The sequence below is a fragment of the Heliangelus exortis genome, chromosome 1, assembly GCF_036169615.1.
Source record: "Heliangelus exortis chromosome 1, bHelExo1.hap1, whole genome shotgun sequence".
Taxonomy (NCBI): domain Eukaryota; kingdom Metazoa; phylum Chordata; class Aves; order Apodiformes; family Trochilidae; genus Heliangelus; species Heliangelus exortis.
In genome coordinates, this window is record NC_092422.1 from 157,567,742 (window position 1) to 157,587,760 (window position 20,019).

At 38.2% G+C, this 20,019-nt stretch overlaps 1 protein-coding gene across 2 annotated transcripts in view; it reads left to right on the forward strand.

Moving 5' to 3' along the window:
- Positions 1 to 20,019, forward strand: part of ARHGAP8 (Rho GTPase activating protein 8) — an 81,673-nt gene that overhangs the window by 40,710 nt on the left and 20,944 nt on the right. The window contains exons 6-9 of one of the 2 annotated variants that reach the window (XM_071733281.1): positions 277 to 363; positions 4,311 to 4,409; positions 5,510 to 5,620; positions 14,503 to 14,576. In XM_071733281.1, coding sequence (XP_071589382.1) covers positions 277 to 363; positions 4,311 to 4,409; positions 5,510 to 5,620; positions 14,503 to 14,576 — 371 coding nt within the window. The remainder of the gene's footprint in view (positions 1 to 276; positions 364 to 4,310; positions 4,410 to 5,509; positions 5,621 to 14,502; positions 14,577 to 20,019) is intronic. The other variant, XM_071733282.1, reaches the window with a different exon arrangement.

The window sequence follows — 20,019 nt, forward strand, 5'->3', positions numbered from 1 at the left end:
ATTTCCCTTCTGTCTCCCAATAATAATTCTGTGATACAGCAGACACTGGTTAGGAGCATAATAATGTTATCTTGGCCTACTATTGTATCATCAAAACTGATCATTTTGAAAAATTGGGGATTTTTTTCTTTTTTACATTCAGCTTTGATCCTTTTAATGTATTTTGAAAGAATACTATATAGCATCCCTGTAGTAATACCTCCCATTCAGTTGCAGCTATGCAGTTCTGCCATGTTTCAAATTCAAAACTCTAACAATTTCATTTTCTTTTCCTAGGTATAAGAAAAACCTTAAAGCACTCTATGTTGTACATCCAACCAACTTCATAAAAATTCTGTGGAATATCTTTAAACCTCTCATAAGGTACTTGGCAGTTTAAGGATGATTTGCTCTCTATATAAAGTTGCTTTTAAAAAGCCTTGAGGTAAAATATGTCAAGCAGCAGAACAGTACCCATTTAAACTGTCTAACAATATGTCTAGTAAGGTGAGCTAAAGCTTGGGTATGAATAACAGGGTAGAGTTCTTTCTAAGAAAAGGGTGTCTCAATTCATAACAGTTTTTCTGGTATGCTAAAATAAGTATCATTTTAAAACATAGTCATTCTGTTGGCCACAAATGACTCTTTTGTCCTGTTTGACTGCACAAAGAGAGCTGTGTCTGTGACTGGGGTTACTGGGTGGTATGGTAAAACAGCTAACAAAGGGTTAACCTTCAGTCTGATCTTAATACTGAGGTGAATGATACCACTTGTGTATTCACAGTTACTGGATAAGCTCTGAAGTGCCCAAAAGAATTTGAGGTTGAGGGTATAATGGTGAAGGTGTATGTATTTTACTGGTGCTTTTTTTTTTCTTTGCATGGTAAAAATTGATGCTGTCTACAAAGAACTAGCAAGGATGGGTAGATATTGCTGACTGATTGGGTGACTGGTCTTTCTTAGTTTCTGTTCTTGAACTTCAGTCAGTCTCAAAGTAATTCTAACATTTTGCAGATTTTATTATAAATGTCCTCAAAGCTGAAGGATGAAACCAGCTTATCTTGAGAAGCCAAAATGAGTCACCTAAAACTGTCCATTACAGTAACTTGCAATTGATTTGGTTTCTGACTGGTAGAAAGCTAATTAACTAGAAAGGGAAAATTTATCTTCTAGGCAGATCAGAACATATAAGAAGCAAGTGAATATAAAAAGTAATTACAACTAAAAATCATTCCAGATTATGCTGTTCTTATTGCAAGAATATTGACTATAGATTTTTATTTTAACTGGCAATAGAGTAAATGCCAGAGATCCAGAAAAATAGACCAATGGTGAGAAAAGTGTGACAGAAACTGGAGATCCAGTAGCTGATTGTACCTCAGGAATATGGATTTTGTTGTTGTTGCTGATATGGTGTGTGATGAGTATGGGGAGCTTTCTAGAAAAAAATCCCACAACAAAACCAGAGAAACTCTTAATGAACATTAAAACACTTGTGTGAAACCAGCTTCTTTCTCAGAGGTAGCTGAGAGCTCCTTAGGAATAGCTCCAGTGGGAGCTGGTTGACAGGGCTAAGGGAGTTCAGCATTTCAGATCTGCAGATGCACTACTACCCAGTTGTGTAGAGCTTTGGTCTGTCATACTGTATGGCCTTGTTAGGGTGAGAAACATACACAAAAGGACCCTTGAAGAAAAGAGAGCTTCTACATATTCAACACTTCAAACTTTTGGCAGGAATAATGTGGCTTGGGTGTTAATGAACTCAGTGTGTGGAGCCACGGCTGTACAACAGTTGTGCCATTTGACACAGAGTAATAACTACCTGCTAATTCTTACAAAATAAAGGTTTACAGAAGCCTGTTCCAATTAATATTTTTCCCTGGATCCTAGTATATCTGTGGAAAGAAGATGAATATTTTTTTTTCTTGGGACAGCATGATACACTGGCATTTAAATCCTTGCTTTCTTTGGATGTAATCATGGGTGATTCTGATGTGCTCAAGCATTCATATCTAACATAGGCATTTCAAACCCAGGTGTATTATCTTAGGTGCATGGTCTTGACCTTCTGAACACCTTGCTTTCATCAGGATTGGCTGTTCTTTTTTGTGCTTGATTTTTATCACTGTGTATCTGGCTGCTTGGTTTGAGTCTAATTCAGCAGCTCTCTGTTAAAGTATGTGGCCAACAGAAACAAAGATATTTGTACACTGGCACTGGTAAAATAATTGAAAGTATGAGTAAATTCTGGAACAGTCCATAAGCCAGAAGGCATGAATTAGCTATTAAAAAACCCTCTTTACTGCTTAAAATGGCTTAATCATCCAATGCTTCTATAAATTTGTGGCATTTGTCTGACTTAAGTTTGGATTTCTCAGGTAAAGGAAAACTTAAGGATATAATTTTAAAACTGAAGTGTGACACTACCCATGTACAATTTGCCTAAACTGCATTTTCATTGAGGGCTAAAACTTATTAATATGGTTAATTTACTAGGATAATGAATATTAAATTTGGTCCCAGTACCTTTTCTTCCCAGTTTAGAATAATCGTATCTTAACATACCATGCTTTTATTTAAATGTCAATATTAAACCAAAGTTCACATATAGAAGGGAAAATAATAATCTGGACTTTTGTTTTCCAGGGTTGCTGAATTATAGCCCAGACTAATTTTTAGATAGGGTTTTCAATAAAAATTCCAGTTGTAAAATAAATTTCATTATCAAGAAACATGTATTTATTTTTTGGAGGTCTTTTTGTACATTTGGTACCTGTTAGTATGTGACCTGAATAGTTTAACATGAACGAAGTGTTTGCTAAGAACTGAACAAATGATGGAAATACTAGGGGGAAAAACAAAAGTAATAAGCATTTTAGCATACTTATATTTCCAAGTATTTAAGAAAATGATAATAAATTTTTCAACCTCCAGAAGTTGATTCATCTCTTTTCCAGTCCCAAAAGTGCTGAGCAAAAAACTAATGCGTTAAGACAAATGTATTTTTTTCCATATTGCAAATAACCTAAGAGCACATTTCTGCAACTGAGCTAACAGAAGCCACCTGTTATTAAAATAGTATACACTTAGGTAGTGGTGATGTGGCATTTTTAAGGAACAGCAATAATTCCTAATTGTCCCTGACTTAGTTATGGATTACGTGTCCCGCAATGTGTCGTGTATTTCCAGGTGTCATTAGTTAGAGAGGTCTCTGTGCCAGCCCATGCGTTAGGTAAGGTGTTGAAATCTCAGGCTGTTTTGGATGAAAGACACTGAAGAACTCTGAAGTTGTGCGTGCACAAACTGATACCTGTCTGTCCCCACACAGTTTGCAAAATTCAGCTTATTTCACTTATAAGCTAAACTACTAAAGTTACTTAAACTTCTACCGTCTCCCACTAGAGGGAGTGTGTGTACATGGGTTTGACAATCCAGGGCTAAATTCATTATTGTGAGAATTTTTTCTTCCAATTTTACTATCAAAGTAAGTTGCAGTTCACTTTCTGTCATAAACCCTTACTATCAAAGTAAGTTGCAGTTCACTTTCTGTCATAAACCCTTATTATTTTGCTTGAAACGTAATTGCAGAACAGATATTTTTGTGTTGTGGAAAAATACGAAATTGTTTCAGGCCGCTTGCATAAATGTGTCACTGAACCTTGTTTGAACACCTCGGGCTCTAAATAGTGTATTCTGGATGAAACTCAAGACCTAACTTGTAATACGTGGTGCTTCAAATTCAGAAATCTGTTTTGTACAACTCATAGAAAAACCTTATTATTCAGGATGCTTCCCAGAAGCTAACTGATCTTTTTTTCAAAATAGATAAAGCTGATGGCCCAACACTTTAGGGGGTGTAAACTATCCAAGCTTTGAACATCTCACCTGTCACTTACTACTTTATAGTTTGTGTCTACAGCCCCATTATTTTGTCTTTTGGCAGAGAGGAACACCTAAATAACACAAATATGTTGTTCTGTTGGCCATGTAACAATTTCTCCAAAGTTAACAGTCCTTCGAGTGAGCTTTCTAATGCTGTGTGAAAGCTGTTTTTCAGTGGCTTTTAAAGCAGTGTTTTTCATATCTATGCAAATCACAAAACATTCAGAGGGAAGTAAGTTATTTTTATTCAAATCAGACTCTCAGGCATTCACTATATATGTTTGATCATATGAAATGAAATACATCTTATGTCTCCTGCTGCTTCAATTACATTCTAATTTTGAGTTGCATCAGCACTTACATTTTTGTAATAGAAACTAACCCTTCATAAATGTTCCTCCCATGATGGTTTTTATACTTCTTTGTGATTTTTTTTTTTTTTTTTTTAGCCATAAGTTTGGGAAAAAAGTCACTTACTTGAACTATTTAAGTGACCTGAGAGAGCATCTCAAATACGACCAGTTAAATATTCCTCAAGAAGTCATCCGGTATGTGGCAAGTTTAAAATATGTTGTCCACCTTTTTGTGGGTAGAGTTGCATTCTGTTCATTCTACTCCAAGTTGAATCTAATCCTATTTCTTTAATGATTAAAAATCTAATTTACCTATTTGTGCTTGGTTAGACTTAATTCTGAATGACATGCTGAAGTGCATGGGCATTCAGAGTAGAGAAAGGTATGTGGTTTTCCTACAGAGCTGGAACGTCTCCATCTCATTGTGGAACACTTTTTTTAGTATGGTTGCAGCTTCTGAGTGTTAGTGAAACCAAACCATATGTCATTACTTCTTAGGAGTATCATGTAATGTTTATGGGAATGTAATCTTTACCTCTTTGCTTTCATGTTGTAACAGGTTATGTGGCTTCATTTTGGAAAGAGAGTTCATAGTCAGCAAAGTGTTGATTTATTTTAAAACTTTATGGGTATACCTGTTTTTAGGAGATCCATTGCTTTTATTTGGTGCTTGTGTGTGTGGAGCTGTACTGGAGAGGGGGTGAGAGATGAAAAAAAAAGAAATGCATAGGGTTGGAATTGTCAAGTTTTAGTATCAATAACAGTCTTTTCAACACAACACTGTACATGGAAATGCTTTGATGTACTGACAGGAAGTGATTTTATGTCACTGCTGAATCCAAGTAACTGGAAGCTTTGATTATTACTGTTATTGATGTCTGGTGTTTTTTTACACACCTTTTGTGTAAATATGGAATAACACAAAATACCTTACGGGTCTAAGGTTATAAATTGGATTGCATGGTTGCCAAAGAAAGAGGAGGTGTATTTTGAGTAGCAAATAGGTTTGAATTATGCTGTTAAATTATAGTGTGTTCCTATTTTTTGGACACATTTATTACTATACTCCACTGGATAAAGCAAAAGACCTCTTCTGTGTCTTACTTGAGTATTCTACCACAAATCCCATTTACAAATCACCCTAATGCTTAAATTAAATGCAAGTTCTGTAACACCTGCAGCGCATACACTATTGTCAGGAGCATCATCAGCTATACTGGCAGCTGTTAGCTGTTCATATATACAGTTTTTCATCTGTGGAGCACAGAAAATCAATGATTTCTTGGTTTTTGCAGACATGATGAAAATCTTCGGAGAAAACAGAAAGGAAAACTGCCACCTGTGGTTAAGATTCCTCCCCCACGGCCACCTCTACCTACCCAGCAATTTGGAGTCAGTCTGCAATAGTAAGCTATGAGATTTCTAAAGTACAGGATTTCTGTACCCTGTAAGCTCCTGTAACATGCAAATTCACTGGACAGAATGTTTGCAAATATTTTGTTTGATAGGTGTTTAGTTTCTCATTCTCTTTGACAATAGGTTTTACAAATTCAGGACAAATGTCAGTCCCCGTGAGCTGCCTGGTGTTCATATTTACAGTGTCTTTGTGACAGTTTGTGCCAGCATGGATGCACAACTTTCCTCCTAGTGGACAGAAATTTGCCCCTGTATGACAGAGCCCTGAGTTCATCTCTTGGTGGTGGACTCTGGCTGCGTTAAATTTTTTCAGAGATATTTCACTAGTGGATAGCAAAGCCAAAACAAAGCTTCGGGCTCCAAAATGGCTGCATAACCTAAAATGGATGCTTGAGCCTCAATGTTGTTGTTTTGTTGCTCATGTATTGTTCTGATCAGAGTTTTATGAAATGAACAAAATCACTCTCTTTCAGAAATGCCCTGACAGCTGTTTATGCAGATTACAGCACTGTATGTGGTATAAAAAATTATTTACTTTACACAAGGACTGGCAATAGTACTTGCGAGATTCAATTTTGCTAAAAAAAAAAAAAAAAAAACAACAACCCAACCCAGAAAAACTTCTAGCTTCCTTCCTGCAGCCATTTCTATGGCATCCTTATCAAAAACAGCTGAAGAATGTTGTTCATATTCAGCAAAAGCAATTTAGGTTGTCTGCTACATGGATGTTTGTACAATTTCACCCCCAGTCTACTTTTCTGGTTCTAGTGATCCAGCTGTAAATGAGATACGAGATATAAAATATAATTTTCCCCTGCTTAAATGTTAAGCATTTATCCTCCCTGGAAGCCCTGAAATTAGAACAATCAATATCTATTGTGTAGGAGCTACTATCACATTAACTTTTATAATAGCTCTTTAGAGTTCAACCTACCACTTGCAACATGGCTAGCTCACATGTCTGATTCAAGGATTATCTTTTAGGTGGACTCTTCTGGGTCATTAGGAAGGACAATATTTTATGCCACAGCTTCAGCAGTAAAACTGGGACTCTTTGCAGGTGTCAGGACACACTTTGCCACTTGCCTCCAGCCCAGCCTCACTGTTCAAGCAGCTCTTTCAAACTCCTTGCATGCTTATGTGATCAGGCAGCATGTTGTGTGTCTCTCTTACCATCTGCTAGGCATATTTTATTTCTCTGTATGTGCCTGAGCAAAGAACAGTGTCTTTCACTGGACTGCATGTGGTAAAGAGTATGGTGGCCACCCTTCCTGCCTCTACTACTTTCTGACTGCTTTATCAGCATCATCCTTGCTTCATGCCTTAGCTTTTTAAGTATAAAAAGGCTGGGTGCTTACAAAGAGCTTTTCTGTTGAAGATCTGTGGGTGGATAAATACTGAGCAAGGCATTACTATCACTTTTGACCCAGAGATTTCCAGCACTGATGATAGAGGCACTGATGGATGGATGAACTCTGTGTAGGTGCAGTTCCCAGAGTTCAGGTGCCCAAAATGCACACCCATGAAGATATTTGTTCATTCTGTTTGCCCACCCTTGTCCAAATCCCTCTTGCAGAAAAGATGGTGCTGTATAACCATGTAAAAATCTCAAATAAACAAATCCCCTATGACTTCTAAATGAGAAATAAGGGACTTAATTTACACTATGTTTGTGAAGAAAGGTAAAGTTCATGGAGAAGAGAGAATGAAAGCATGGAAAACTTCTAAAATCTGAACAAAATGTATCAATTTTTATCTTGACTAATGGATTTCTTTAGCTAATTCCCTCTCTTTTCTTGATGTCTCTAACTGTAATGGCAAAATGGCAGTGACCTCTCACCTGTCTAACAAAGAGGCAGGTCTGAAATCTTCTCCTGGTTGAGGCTCTTCCATTTTCTTTGAGATACAGGGAGACCCTGCTTTTATTGTGTATAGGCTTATGGAAGTACACATGCTGTATATTTCATTACAGTTAATAAAAACTCTACTGCCAGAGTAGAGAGAAATCTACTGAGAGAAATCTACTGTCAGGTCTGGATTGTTTCTCTGTGGAGTCTTTTTCTTTAATTTAGGAAAGAAACAATAAGGCCCGAGGTTTCATTAGATTCAGTGCTTCTGGAATGATGATTTTTATATAGTTAATAAAAGGTTGGTGAATGGGATTTATCTAGCCCCCTCATAGCTGGACTTATTTTGATGTTTGATAATGGCATCCCAATGACTCCTGGCTGTGGAAGGTGGTAAAGCCACACACTTTTGAATGTGCCTCCTTAAAAGTAGTGAGCAATGCTGTCTCTGGTAACACTTCCTCATTTAATTTGTTTCTCAGCTTATATTAGTCAATACATTTGCTTTACAGAGCTATAATTAAAAACCAGAAGAGCAAAAAATTACTAAATATTGGTTCAAAATATCTCACTTTTGCCCAAAAAGCTATGTGTGTGGGGGTGATCCTGTTTTGTTAGGACACCAAATGAACCTGAAGGAAGTTTCCATGTAGACACTGATAAATGTCTTGGACCAGTCTGGGACCAGTGCCTCATTTTGGAGGAATCTGTTAACTCACAGAGACATTTTGAACTTTGTAGAGTCAGATTTCCTAAATGACATAAGACAACTGGGCATCTAAAAATCACAGAGGGTCCTGTGAGCGCTGGGTAAATAATTCTTTTAAATGTAATCTATACTGGGTTTAATATATGAGTGAGATGAAGGGCTTTTTATCAGGTTAATTCAACCCTTTTCTTTCTTATGTTAGCCCCATTCACTCAGAATCCAAAATACAAATTTAAAGTGTCTGCATTTCATCTCTTTACCCCTGCTGTGTCCACTCTTGGTGGGGAAGAAAAAACAAATGCACAGCAAGCTGACTCCATCTTAAGGGTCCATCCAGCTTTATATTTACTTGTCTGGGATTTCAGCATGTACTTTATGTTAGCTTCAGATATGAAGTGGAAAGCCTTCCTCATTTGTGAGCTCCTGTGAGGACTCAATAATTTGGTCTTTGAAGCTATAATTTGAGTCTGGAGCCAAGATGTCCTGAAGTTTCTACTGAAACTTTTTCAAACAATAATAAATGAGCTTAATAAAGACAATTAAATCATGGCTTATAGAATGTCTAAAGTGTGGAAAAACCAAAAAAGATTGTTTTTCCCCCTATTTAATTCTCTGTGCCTGCATGTACAGAGCAGGCCTGCCCAGTTTGCTGAACGATGGTCTTTCCGTAGCTTTTCTAATTCCCAGCCTGTATTGCCTGGTTGCCAAATTGCACCTTTAAAGCTTTAAACTCCTGTTAAAAACCATGTGATTTTCTTGAAAATATAAAACAACACAGCTGAAACTAATGTTCATCTTCATGGGGATATCAGGCAGAACAGTCCGCACTTAATTTTTCAGTTATAGCATAATGGGAATCCATGCTCAGATTTGACAGGTGCTTAAGAATGCATAGTGCAGAGTGAGTGGGATAGTTTGCATGTTTAGTGTTTATTATTTCCTTCTCTAACTTGCTAATTTGAGTTTCTTATGTGCAGATAGAGTGAGGAGAATAAAAACCATAATGAGGTAGTTTAAAGGTTTATCAAGCCTCATGTCATGTCTCCAATAGACTGCAAGAGCTGATGTTAGCAGGGAGCAGTGTTAGAACAGGGCAAGCTTAGATGGATACTTCCTCAGGTATAATGTCCCAGCTTGTAGTGATCAGAGACTGACAGAGGAGAACATTACAGTCCTATGGCAATGACTTTCTGTTACTCACTAGTGGTTATTGCTTTTATAAATCCAGACATTTCAAAGGATGTTCATGTATTGCCTTGGTACAGCAAGACTATTTTTCTGTTCTTTCAGCAGTGCAGCCTTCATACTCAAAATGCAGAGCAGCAGGAATTAACTATTCAGAATACATCCTCTCTAGTTTGCACTGCATGCCAATATGAAAAATAGGATTTTTATTCTAAGAGTCATTAGCAAAGATCTAGTGTTTCAAATGCCAAGGAAGAATTTAGTGGGCCCTCTCCTTATGTTGATCAGGTAAGTAGAGTTAGAATGCAGGAATGAAACTTCCTAAATTTGCAACACTTTAAAGGAATAAATAATTGACTATATGGGCCAAGCAACATCATTGTTCTCTGCTGTATGTTCAGCAAGCTCCTATAAACCCCTGTTGCTGCACCCTATTGCCTCTGTAATCAAGGAAGGCTACAGCTGAGCTCCAGCATCAAGCACGGAGTTGACCTTGACAAGCTATTGCCATTGTTCCATTTTCTCTGATTGTGTTTAAGATCTAAAATTAAATACCTTTTGTGGGAAGAGAGGAAATGTTTTGCTTTCCCTCTAATGCCATGGAAAGGGAAAGGGGCAGAGAAAAAGTACAAAATTGCTACAGCTTTACAGCTTGTGCTTGTTGAATTGTTATCATAAACATTTCAGGGTGCTTTCCTTTTGGTCATAATCTTGCCACTTGTGCATGCTGTGCATGCATGGCCAGGGAGGAAGAATGGATTCTAAACCAAATCTCAGCATGTCTCAGCAGGGAAAAAATGAAAAGGAGAGGAAAAGCAGAAAGAGAGAAAGATTATCAGCCAGGAATACTTAATGACACTTCAGAACAACGTGTAAAGGCCTTTCATGCTAACTGTCCACTGTTTAGAAATGAGTCATTGGGTATATAACATGTTTCAGTAACTAATCATATATCCTGTAGTGTGGGGTGCTCGTTCTCCCTGGCTACTGGGTTTACCAGAATTAGCTCCCTCTCAGATCTGACATGTTGCTGCAATACGATTCAGAACTGTGAATCAGTTAACAGAAAACTACACTGTGTTGCTCTGTTGTGCTCATCTCAGAAGCAGAAAGAGTTGCATTTCAAATTGCCTGTGGTAGTGCCTGATCACTAATGTCAGTTCGCGTCGTCCATCATAAAGCACAGCTGCTCATCACACCATCCTGAACAAGGCAAGAAAAATGCAGATTACTTGACAGGATCCACAAAGAGAGGAGAGAGGTGTAATTTGATTGACCTCTGAGCTGGTCTGATTTGCATTAGCTGGAGTAATGTCCCTATTATTTTCTGTCACCTTCAGTCCAGTAAACTGAACACCATGTCCCACATCGTGAAATGCAATGAAAATGCTTCTCCTCCTTCCCCAGTGTTGCTAAAACAGAACAATCCTTTTCATGTGACTTTCAGTGAATATCCTACTCTATTCTAAAATACTGTTTATCTTGGGCACCTCTTTCATTGTACTGGGAATGGAATCGTTCCTTCAAGGAATCCTGTAGAAAATAGTAGAAGTGCAGACACAGTATCTTTTTTTTTTTGTTTTTTCCCAGAAAAAAGAAAAATTATGTCTGGGTTTTATTATTACAAATTATAGCCCTGTTATTTGTCTCACCTCTTTGACAGATAAACTAGTGCTCAGCAGGAGCAAGTGCTGTAAATAATCAGTTTGCTATTTATACACAGAAATGGGAAACACATTTATGGGTAACAATAATAATTAGAAAACATTTATAAAAGCTGCTGGATTGCTGTTTGGTGCCTTGGAGTGAGCAGCTGTAAGAAAGCAAAAACAATCAGTGCAACTTCATAGAGACTGAGAATGGGTTCCATGAGCTTAAATTGTCAATAATAAAGATGTAACAGCTTCCAAGCAAATTAAAGTCTTGATGATGTTCCCATTTAAGTGAATTAGGCTTTCGACTAATTTTAATAAAAGTTGCCCTAAGTCTTTAGGGTACTGATTTGAATACACGAAACAAAAATTTTTTGACTCACAAGAGGAGTGTGTTGTAACTCCCCTATTAGAAAGGCTAAAATATAAATGTGAGGGTTTTTTTTCCCTCACCTTGATTTGCTCTAGGCTTTTCCTCGCTGGTATCCTGAACATCGACCTTGCTACTGACCTCATCTCCCAGCCCCGTCTCTTGTTTAATCTCTTACTGGGGAATGTGATTTCACTGGGGATTTCAACTTTGCATGCTGTGCAAAGAACCCCAAGAACTCCCTTCTTCTTGCAGTTTATTAGCAAGGCTAATTTATAAATGGGGCTGCAGAGCCAATGCCTGTATTGTTCTGTGTTGTTGCAGAAGGGTTTTTATACAACACTGATCTGCTCCAAGAGAAATAATTCTCATACAGCAGCTGCCTTTCGGAGCAGGGTGGGGAGCTCACACCTTCTGTCTTTGCATGGTTCTGTTCCCTTTGCTGAGGCCAACTTTTGCAGGGGCTGGTATGAGATGTCACGGTACTGAAGCACAGTTACTTAATAATTTTTCCTTTTCTGAGCCTAGGAGGAAGATGGGGGAGGAAGGGAAGAACAGTGTAGTACCTGGAGCTGGCCTGAGAGTGCACAACTCCTGCATGGGTGGAATCACTAGCACTGACCTTCCTTTCCATAGTGGCATCAGCATCCCTGAAATTGCTGTCAGGATTTGAAGGTGGAAGGAGCAGGAGGGACTAGGAGTGATGGGATTCATATAATGAAAGGGGCTGAGAGGATTTTGATGCTAGGAGGAATATTTTACAGAGGTACCTGACTGTCACTGTGGGTAGGAAGGGGTTGAATTTTATACACTTTAGTTTCTGATACGGATACTTCGTTGGAAAAGAGCAGGAAAAGTTTCTTCAATTGATTGATTTTTTGGTGAACCAACTTTGATAGAGGAGTAGAGCTCTCATGAATACTGCAAGCTTTCAAAAATCATTGGCTGGAAGGAGAAAAGCTCTAGCTGGAATTCAGTTTTCTGTTGGCCTGCTGGTGCACAAGTTAGCATTTACATGGTGATTAATTACAAGCTACTCCCTATCTTATAATGAAATACAGCTCAAAGAGGAGAAGAAATAAAAAGACTCTGTAAGGGAAGTGATGTTACAGAAGACATAAGGAAATTATCTTCAATTACTACAAGGGGGAAAGAGGAGGGCATAGGATACAAATCTGTAGCACATCGACTTCATTAGTTCTTCAGCTGATGGACCAATTAATTTCCTTTCAAACAGCAGGGTAGTCTAGGTATTTCACATAGAAGAGGGAGCTTCAGGAACTGTATTAGCAGGGGTTTTTTGCAATCATGAAACAAGTTTTTCTTTTGTTTTGTATAGCACTAGGGGAAGTGGCAATCTAGAGAGGAAAAGTAGGACTGGGTGAGCAACAAAACTGTAACTGAAAGAAATGGCACCGGTGGCTCAGCATTGTGTTCATGGATCAAAATGCTTGAAGGATGAGTAACTGAATAGCATGAAATATATTACCACGTCAGTTTATGAGAGACAAAACTGCTGGGAACTCAGTACTTACATCATGATCCTGCTCTGAGTTGTACTGTTGGAGGAACACCATCACAGCCCTCATCTGTGACCAAGCTCCTTAAGCTTTGTGATCCACAATTTGACTTTTCTAAATCCCTTCATAGGCACAGGGAAAACAAATTGGAGGAGGAGAGGAGGATTTGACTGTTTCCCTACTCCTCTATGCTGACGTAGGTTGCTGTAACATCTATTTTAAAGTAGTTTTTTTGCACAGTTTAAACACGAAACATAATACTTGATTGTTCATTCCATGCAACAGTGTTACCAAAGTTGTATCACATACACTCCAGTTGTTATCAGTTGTTTTATATTGATAAAGCAGCAACCAAACCAACCAAAGAGAAGAAATAGCAATACTTGGAAAAGAGAGAGACTTAAGAATTGTTCTCTTCTGCAGGTACAACCTCAACAAGTAGCACTAGTTCAAGGTTGTGTTTACATACTATGTGAACATTTCATATTTTTGGCAGATGAGCTGCAGTATTTGCAGCCTCTCGTGATACAGTCACAGGTACATGTTGTTTTGTGCTGGTGCTTTAGAGTTTGCCAGTATAGCTGGTCACCTGTTAAATATCCAATATGAAAATGTATACATTAGCATACTTTCAGATCTGAGATTTGTCCTTTATTTTGTTACTGATTATGGTAAAAACTTAGCAGAATACTCAGCAGATATTAACCATCCTTTTTGTTATACTTTTTAAACTGCCAAAGACTACTTTTTTTTAAGAAAGGAAATAATTGCAGAATTTTCTGCACTGTCTAGATCAAGAAAATGCTATATTCAATTTTTTTGCCTAAACAGTTCTCTCATGAAAGAGAGAGAAATTTCATTACGTGCGATTCTTTCAAAGCATTAATGAACTCAATCTCAGTGCATCCCTGTGCCTTCAAAATAAATAGTACAATATCCTTTTAATTATGCATACACTGTGGCTTAAAAAGAGACAAGTGGCAAAGGAAAATCTGCATGATAAAAGGCTCCTAAACTTGCAGTATCCCTTGATGAGGAGTTATTCTGAAGCATTTGCTGCAAACTCCTCCCTTGTTTGCCCCTAAGCTGCCTTGAAACCCAGCTCCACCAGCAGTGTCCAAGCAAATCCAGTCAGAGCCACCACTGACACCAACACTGTCATGGTTAAAGGCAGCTTTGCTGGGGCATGCCAAGAAAGGGGAAAAAACCTGGAAAACAACAAAAAAATCTCATGTAGGTGCAAAGGGAGCCTGGAACAACATTCTGCTGCTCTGTCCTTGACTCTTCTTCAGTACAGTAAATGGCACTATTTATCACTCCACACTGTAGCATTTATATAGATTTATATAGCATTTCTAGTGAGAAAAAAGCTTTTGGGTATGGCTCTTTGAATAGAAGTCCAAGTCACTTCTTTCAGTGCCTGTTGCAGTTGTGGAGGGTTCCTCATTTGGTGCAGACTCCTTCATCTGTGGAATTTGATGTATGTACTCAGACACGTTTCAGGTTTTTAAGACTATTCTGTATTGGTTTTGACTCTTTGTAAGTGCCATTTAAAGGCTGTTACTCTTTTTTTTTTCTTCCCCTTACAGTATCAAGGACAAAAATAAAGGTGAACTAATCCCCCCAGTAATGAAGGAAACTGTATCCTACCTAAAAAGAAAAGGTGAGTGTTGTGTCAAAAGTGGCTGTCTCTTTCAGAGCAAGGACAATAGCCTGATCCTGTGAAATTTGCAACTACAGAGTGGCATTTGGGTACTGCCCTGAAAGTTTTGATGGACAGGGAAATACTTGTTATAGATTATTGTCCCACTGTGAAAAAAAACCAGCAAACAAATAGAACCAAAACCCCCTGCCCCCAGAAAAAAAAATCCAAAAAAACAGCCAAAAAGTCCCCGAACTTTTTGCCCTTAGAATAAGATTATGGAAAAGCAAATGAGAGATGTCTTAAAATCCACACCATCAACCCATACTATATTGTTGCTTTGAAGTAAAACTCCCAGTAAAATCAATTGAACGTTCTGTTTTTATAGAACCCATGGCCCTAAAAACACATTGAAAACTCTTTTGCAGGAGTAATCCTGAAGTCTCCCCTTCATAAAAGATTTTTACTGTCATTTGTAAATTACTGTAGTTCATATCTATGGTTATGTTATATAGAGATACAGATTACAAAGACCAAGATTTAAAACAGAAGTATCCAAAGCTGAGTTCTCTATATTGCCTTCATGTGCAGGGCAAAGAAAGAGTAGGCTGAACCACTGGCTATAGCACTGAGCTCCCCATGCATACTGGACCAACATAAAGGACCCAAGTAACAGGTGCTATCTGTAGGGTGAGTGTATTCCCTACATAGGGACAAAAGTGCCTGTGGGGGGGAAGGTCAGAGACAAAGCTTCAATCTTTAAATTCCTTTTCCCAGTATAATGTGATTTTACGTTTTGATCCATGATTTTTAAGGCACTTACAGCAACATTTCCTTAGCCTGTTGTGCTCCAAGGCCTCATTGTTTCACAAATGTTTGCTGAATCTTAAAGTGCAAAACCTCTATCCTAGGTAAATTTGTCTTACAGATGACAGAAGAGAAACAGCATAACACAGGTATGTGAGTGGCACATTACACAGTGGTAGAACTGGGAATGATTCGTAAGATCCCTGAAAGGAGAGTGTGAATTTTTAATAGGTGTGTCAAGTGAAGAAAATCAAAATGTCTTTGGTTCAGTTATTTAAAAAATAAATAAATAAAGGAAGTATCACTGGTGTTTAATATGCCATTAAGACTGGTTAGTGTTCAAATTTTGAGGATCAGTTAAGACAAAAAACCAGACTCAATCCCCGTATTTCTGTTAAAGGAGTTGATCTGAGATTTTCTTCATTTAAAGAGTTAGTTGTACTGAAAGCACACAAATAAAGTAAAATATTAATTTTGAGTAAATTATATTCTTCTGAGACAGACTCATCCAAAATCTATATCCACAATATTCCCGGGCCTTAGTTTGCATCCTTGAGCTGCCATTCTGAACAAGGTGAAATTTGCTTTCAGTATTCAAGTAGTATGCATCATTGACCTCTGTTCAATTTAACTGTTGGCACTAAGGTCTGGTTTCAGCTTGAGTTTACTTGAACCCTAAGTGAGAAATTCCAACAGGATGGGGAGGAGGCAGCAAGCATAAAAGTGGCTTCTTAGCTTTATTGATGATTCTCAAGAGAAATTTTGGCTTCATTCCAGTCAGTGCAAGATTATACTGATGAGCACAGACTAGACACATAGTGACTTTCCCTTATTGCTAGGCTACTCTCCTTCATATTTTAAAGGCCCATTTTATTTTTATTTGCTTTTCATGTCTTGAGTGAAGCTGATTAATGATATGTGTAACAGAATGAGAGAGGAATCCACTGCAGTGGCTGTCTGCTTGAAGTTTGCAAGCAGTGGAGCGTAGCATCTGTAGGAAAGCTTGTGTACAGAACAGCTCCTGTGCTCTTGAAATTGCTGATTAATGTTCAAAGTACCTGCAGCAGCCAAGGTCAAGTACTGAAGTGAGTTCAGTTCTGCTATTAAAGGTATCTACCAATCTGCAGCAGATGAAGATTTCCTAATAGATTTCATTGAAGGTCTCTTGGTCCAAATTCAGGATTTCCACTCAAGCCCATCAAGCAGTTTGGCTGTGCTGTTCTCAGGTTGGTTCTAATGATGAAAACTGTAGGTGTAGCTTATATCACATCTTACAGATGGATAGAGAGAATGTAAATAGTTCACTACTAAGAACATAGAAGGCAAGTGACTGGCAGCTTGAGACAATTCCTGTAATTATACTTGTAAGTGGATAATTAGAGCTTGTGTAGCACGTCAGTGCATGCCCTGTCTGCAGATGAAAGCCAGACTTTTTGTGTTTTAAATTGTTATGAAACAATCATCCTTACATATATTTGGCTTATCTTAATAGGCAAATACCTCTTCATCACTTATCACAGGAGTCAAGAGAGCTAAAATGGGGATGAATGTGCACTGACATCATTACTTCTTGCAGTTGTTATTATATAGAATTCGAGTGAAAATTTAGTTACTAAAGTGTTAATTGATTCAAACTTTTGGCTGTGCTTTTGGCTTGGGCTTTGCCTATCTGGCACTTCTTTGGACCTCTTTAAAGATTTTAAATAAATAGGAAGATTATGGCCATCATTATGTCATGCTAGTAACTATTAATTCTTGCACTAATCTGACACAAAGCCTCCTCCATGTCTTGCTTTTGTTTTATCTGAGCATTTTGTTATATTACTCTTGTACATACTCTTCCTTCTCAACAATTGCTGAGTCCAGCTCAGATACCCACTATTTTCTGAAGCAGCAGCTCCAGCTGTGTAGTACAGAGAAAAAAAACCAAGTTTTATCTCTCATGGTTGTGATAGAAGAAAGGGTTGGCTCCACTTTGTTATTGCAGGATTTCTCCTAGGTGAAATGTTTGTTATTTTGAAAGCAGAATTGGGTTCTCTCCGGACTTCTTTTTTTTTTTTTTTTTTTCCCCTAAAATTTCATCTGTTCAGTGCAGTATCAGCACCATTTACAGAGGGTAGTGTGTGAGAAATGTGATGATACTTCTGAACAAAGCCCTTTTCCTGCATCTACAGAAGTCACCACTTTTGTAGATGACCACCAATATGTATGCCAGCCAGATTATCTCATTTTTTTCCTATTTCCCTGTCATTCTATGCCCCCAGGAAGGAAGGGCATGAGCTCTGTCAGCGTCTGTATTTTCCAACTAGGTTTGCTGAGAGCTGTCATACACCCTATCATAAAGAAATCTCCACAAAGCAGATTTCTAAGGAGAGATGGCTTGTCAAGCCGAGTGTTTCCTGACATTCTCAGCCACCTGATGCTTGAAATCCAAGTACCTGCCATGCCAAGGCTGCTAAGCAGTAGGTGATAGACATGCTTCTTTTTGCACTTGATTATAAGTGTGCAGGTATCTGTTGTACCTGCTGTCTACTATGATTTTAACTCTTTCTCTGAATCTGAAATATCTCAATTCTGCCATCAGCTTCAACGAGTGTTGATTCCTGTGCTGACAGCCCCAGGAGGTTGACTGGCAGCGTTCTTTGCACTCCAGACGTGGCCGTGAGCACAGTGAAAACTTCAGTTCATCTTCTGGAAGTGACAAAAATTCACTGTCATTATCCTGTTCCATTTCATTTTGGCATAGTTTCCAGTCTCACAGAATTAGAAGCGAGTGGGTATTGTTTTCTCCCTCGGTTCAGTATTTTCACTTTTTCTTCCTATTGCTGCATTTTCACATCTATGTACCTGAAGTGAATCTCTGAAACTGAATCTCTGAAACTGATCGTAAAAGCTCCTGCAAAATCATGCTTCATCAGTAGGGTCAACATTTCTTGAAACATCAGGGACTGTCTGACATCCATTAGATTCATTCTGTACTGCTCAAGCTCTTACTTCTTGAACAGATCTGATGCAGGAGCTATGGTGGTACTCAAACTAGGCACCAGCCTGCCATAATTTACTACCAGGCTAAGGAAACTTTCAGTCCCTTAGAGTTCACTCACCCTTTTTCATCTTAATGACTCCGATACCTGTGACAGATTGCTTCATGTCACACTTTTTCTCCATGTTTAAATTATCTGCCTCAATTTCAGACCACACTGTCTGCAGAAATGTTCTCGGTGTGGAGACATCATTTGTACAAATAAGCCTAAAATCCCCTTCTTATACCAAGTTACTGAGTGGGCTCTGACAGCAGCAAGCTTGTCCTCATCCATATCAGCCAGATTAATGTTATGACAATGAGTGTGGCTTTTTAGATATAGTTATCTGACTGTATTTAGACATCTGTGTCTGAGCAAGATGACTCTCACTGGATCCAGCTTCTCAGTGCCTTAACAGAATCTAAAGAATCAAGTGTAAGCAGAGATACTACATCTGTTTGTATTACATAAATGAAGTCTTTTATGGCTGATACCTCAGACACTCTTAATAAGCACAATAAACTAAGTTTCCTGATTTCTAAAATGATTTTCACGTTATTTTTTTAAGGAAGGAAGAGAAAGTAGCCATTTTGCCACTTTCATTCTAGCTCCAAGTTAGAGTGAAAAATGTTATAAAAGCTTTTAATGCTTAACTTAAAAAATGCTTTATTTCTCTTCCTGCTAGTCTTCACATGGAAGAGGTGGTTTCTGAAATGACTTCGCAGTATCTAAGAAAATCATCAGCTCTTTAAGTCTGAGCTTCAGAGTTCAACTTCTGGACCAACTCAGAGGAGTTTTCTTAATTTCAGAAATCAGATGTTGAATCCAAATGGTGATTTAGTCAATCCAAATGGTGATTTGGTTAGTCCAAAGAGGAAGGAAAAGTTTAATACAGCACATTTATGACTAGGTCTTCATGGTAACCAGCAAACGAGAAGACATTTTTTTCTATGCTCAGCCTCAAACCTACAACATGTTCATCTGTCTAGTTTGTAAATGCAAGACTTGACTTGTACTTCCACTAAATAGGATTTATCAGAACAATTCATAAGTGTTTCTAACCTGTTGTCATTCCTTTGGCAGTAATGATCTTGATGCTTTGCTCACACACCCTTTTTCTTCAGGAAGCCAAACATATGCCACAGGGGTAGTAATTTTCATTCTCTGGTTAATAAATCCTCATGTATCCTCAGCAGCCTATTTTGTGCTTAAGTGACACTGTTTATAGGGGCTGTGTTTTCTAACCAGCTGTTCTGGTAACCAGGGATAGAAGCAGTGCCACGCTATGGAGGAGGCATCTTTGTGTGTGTGGCTTCCATAATGCTGAGAGATGAGGCAGTAGCTGAAGCTGCTGGTGCTGCCCACACTGACCCAGCAGGACAGAGAGGGACTTGCTTCTGAGCTGCCCTGCCTCCAAGACAGCTTTAACTTTCACAGGCTTTAGTATTAAAAAATGCACTTCTGCTTTGAAACTCTAATAAGATGTCACAACCAAAGTTTGCTTTCATGTCTTTTACTTACATGTCAGTTTTCCTAGAAAAGCAGGATGCAGACAGGATATAAGATATGATGATAAATAAAAAGGTGGATCATGTGGCTGGTGGTTTTGTTGTTTCTTCAGGTCAATATTAGTA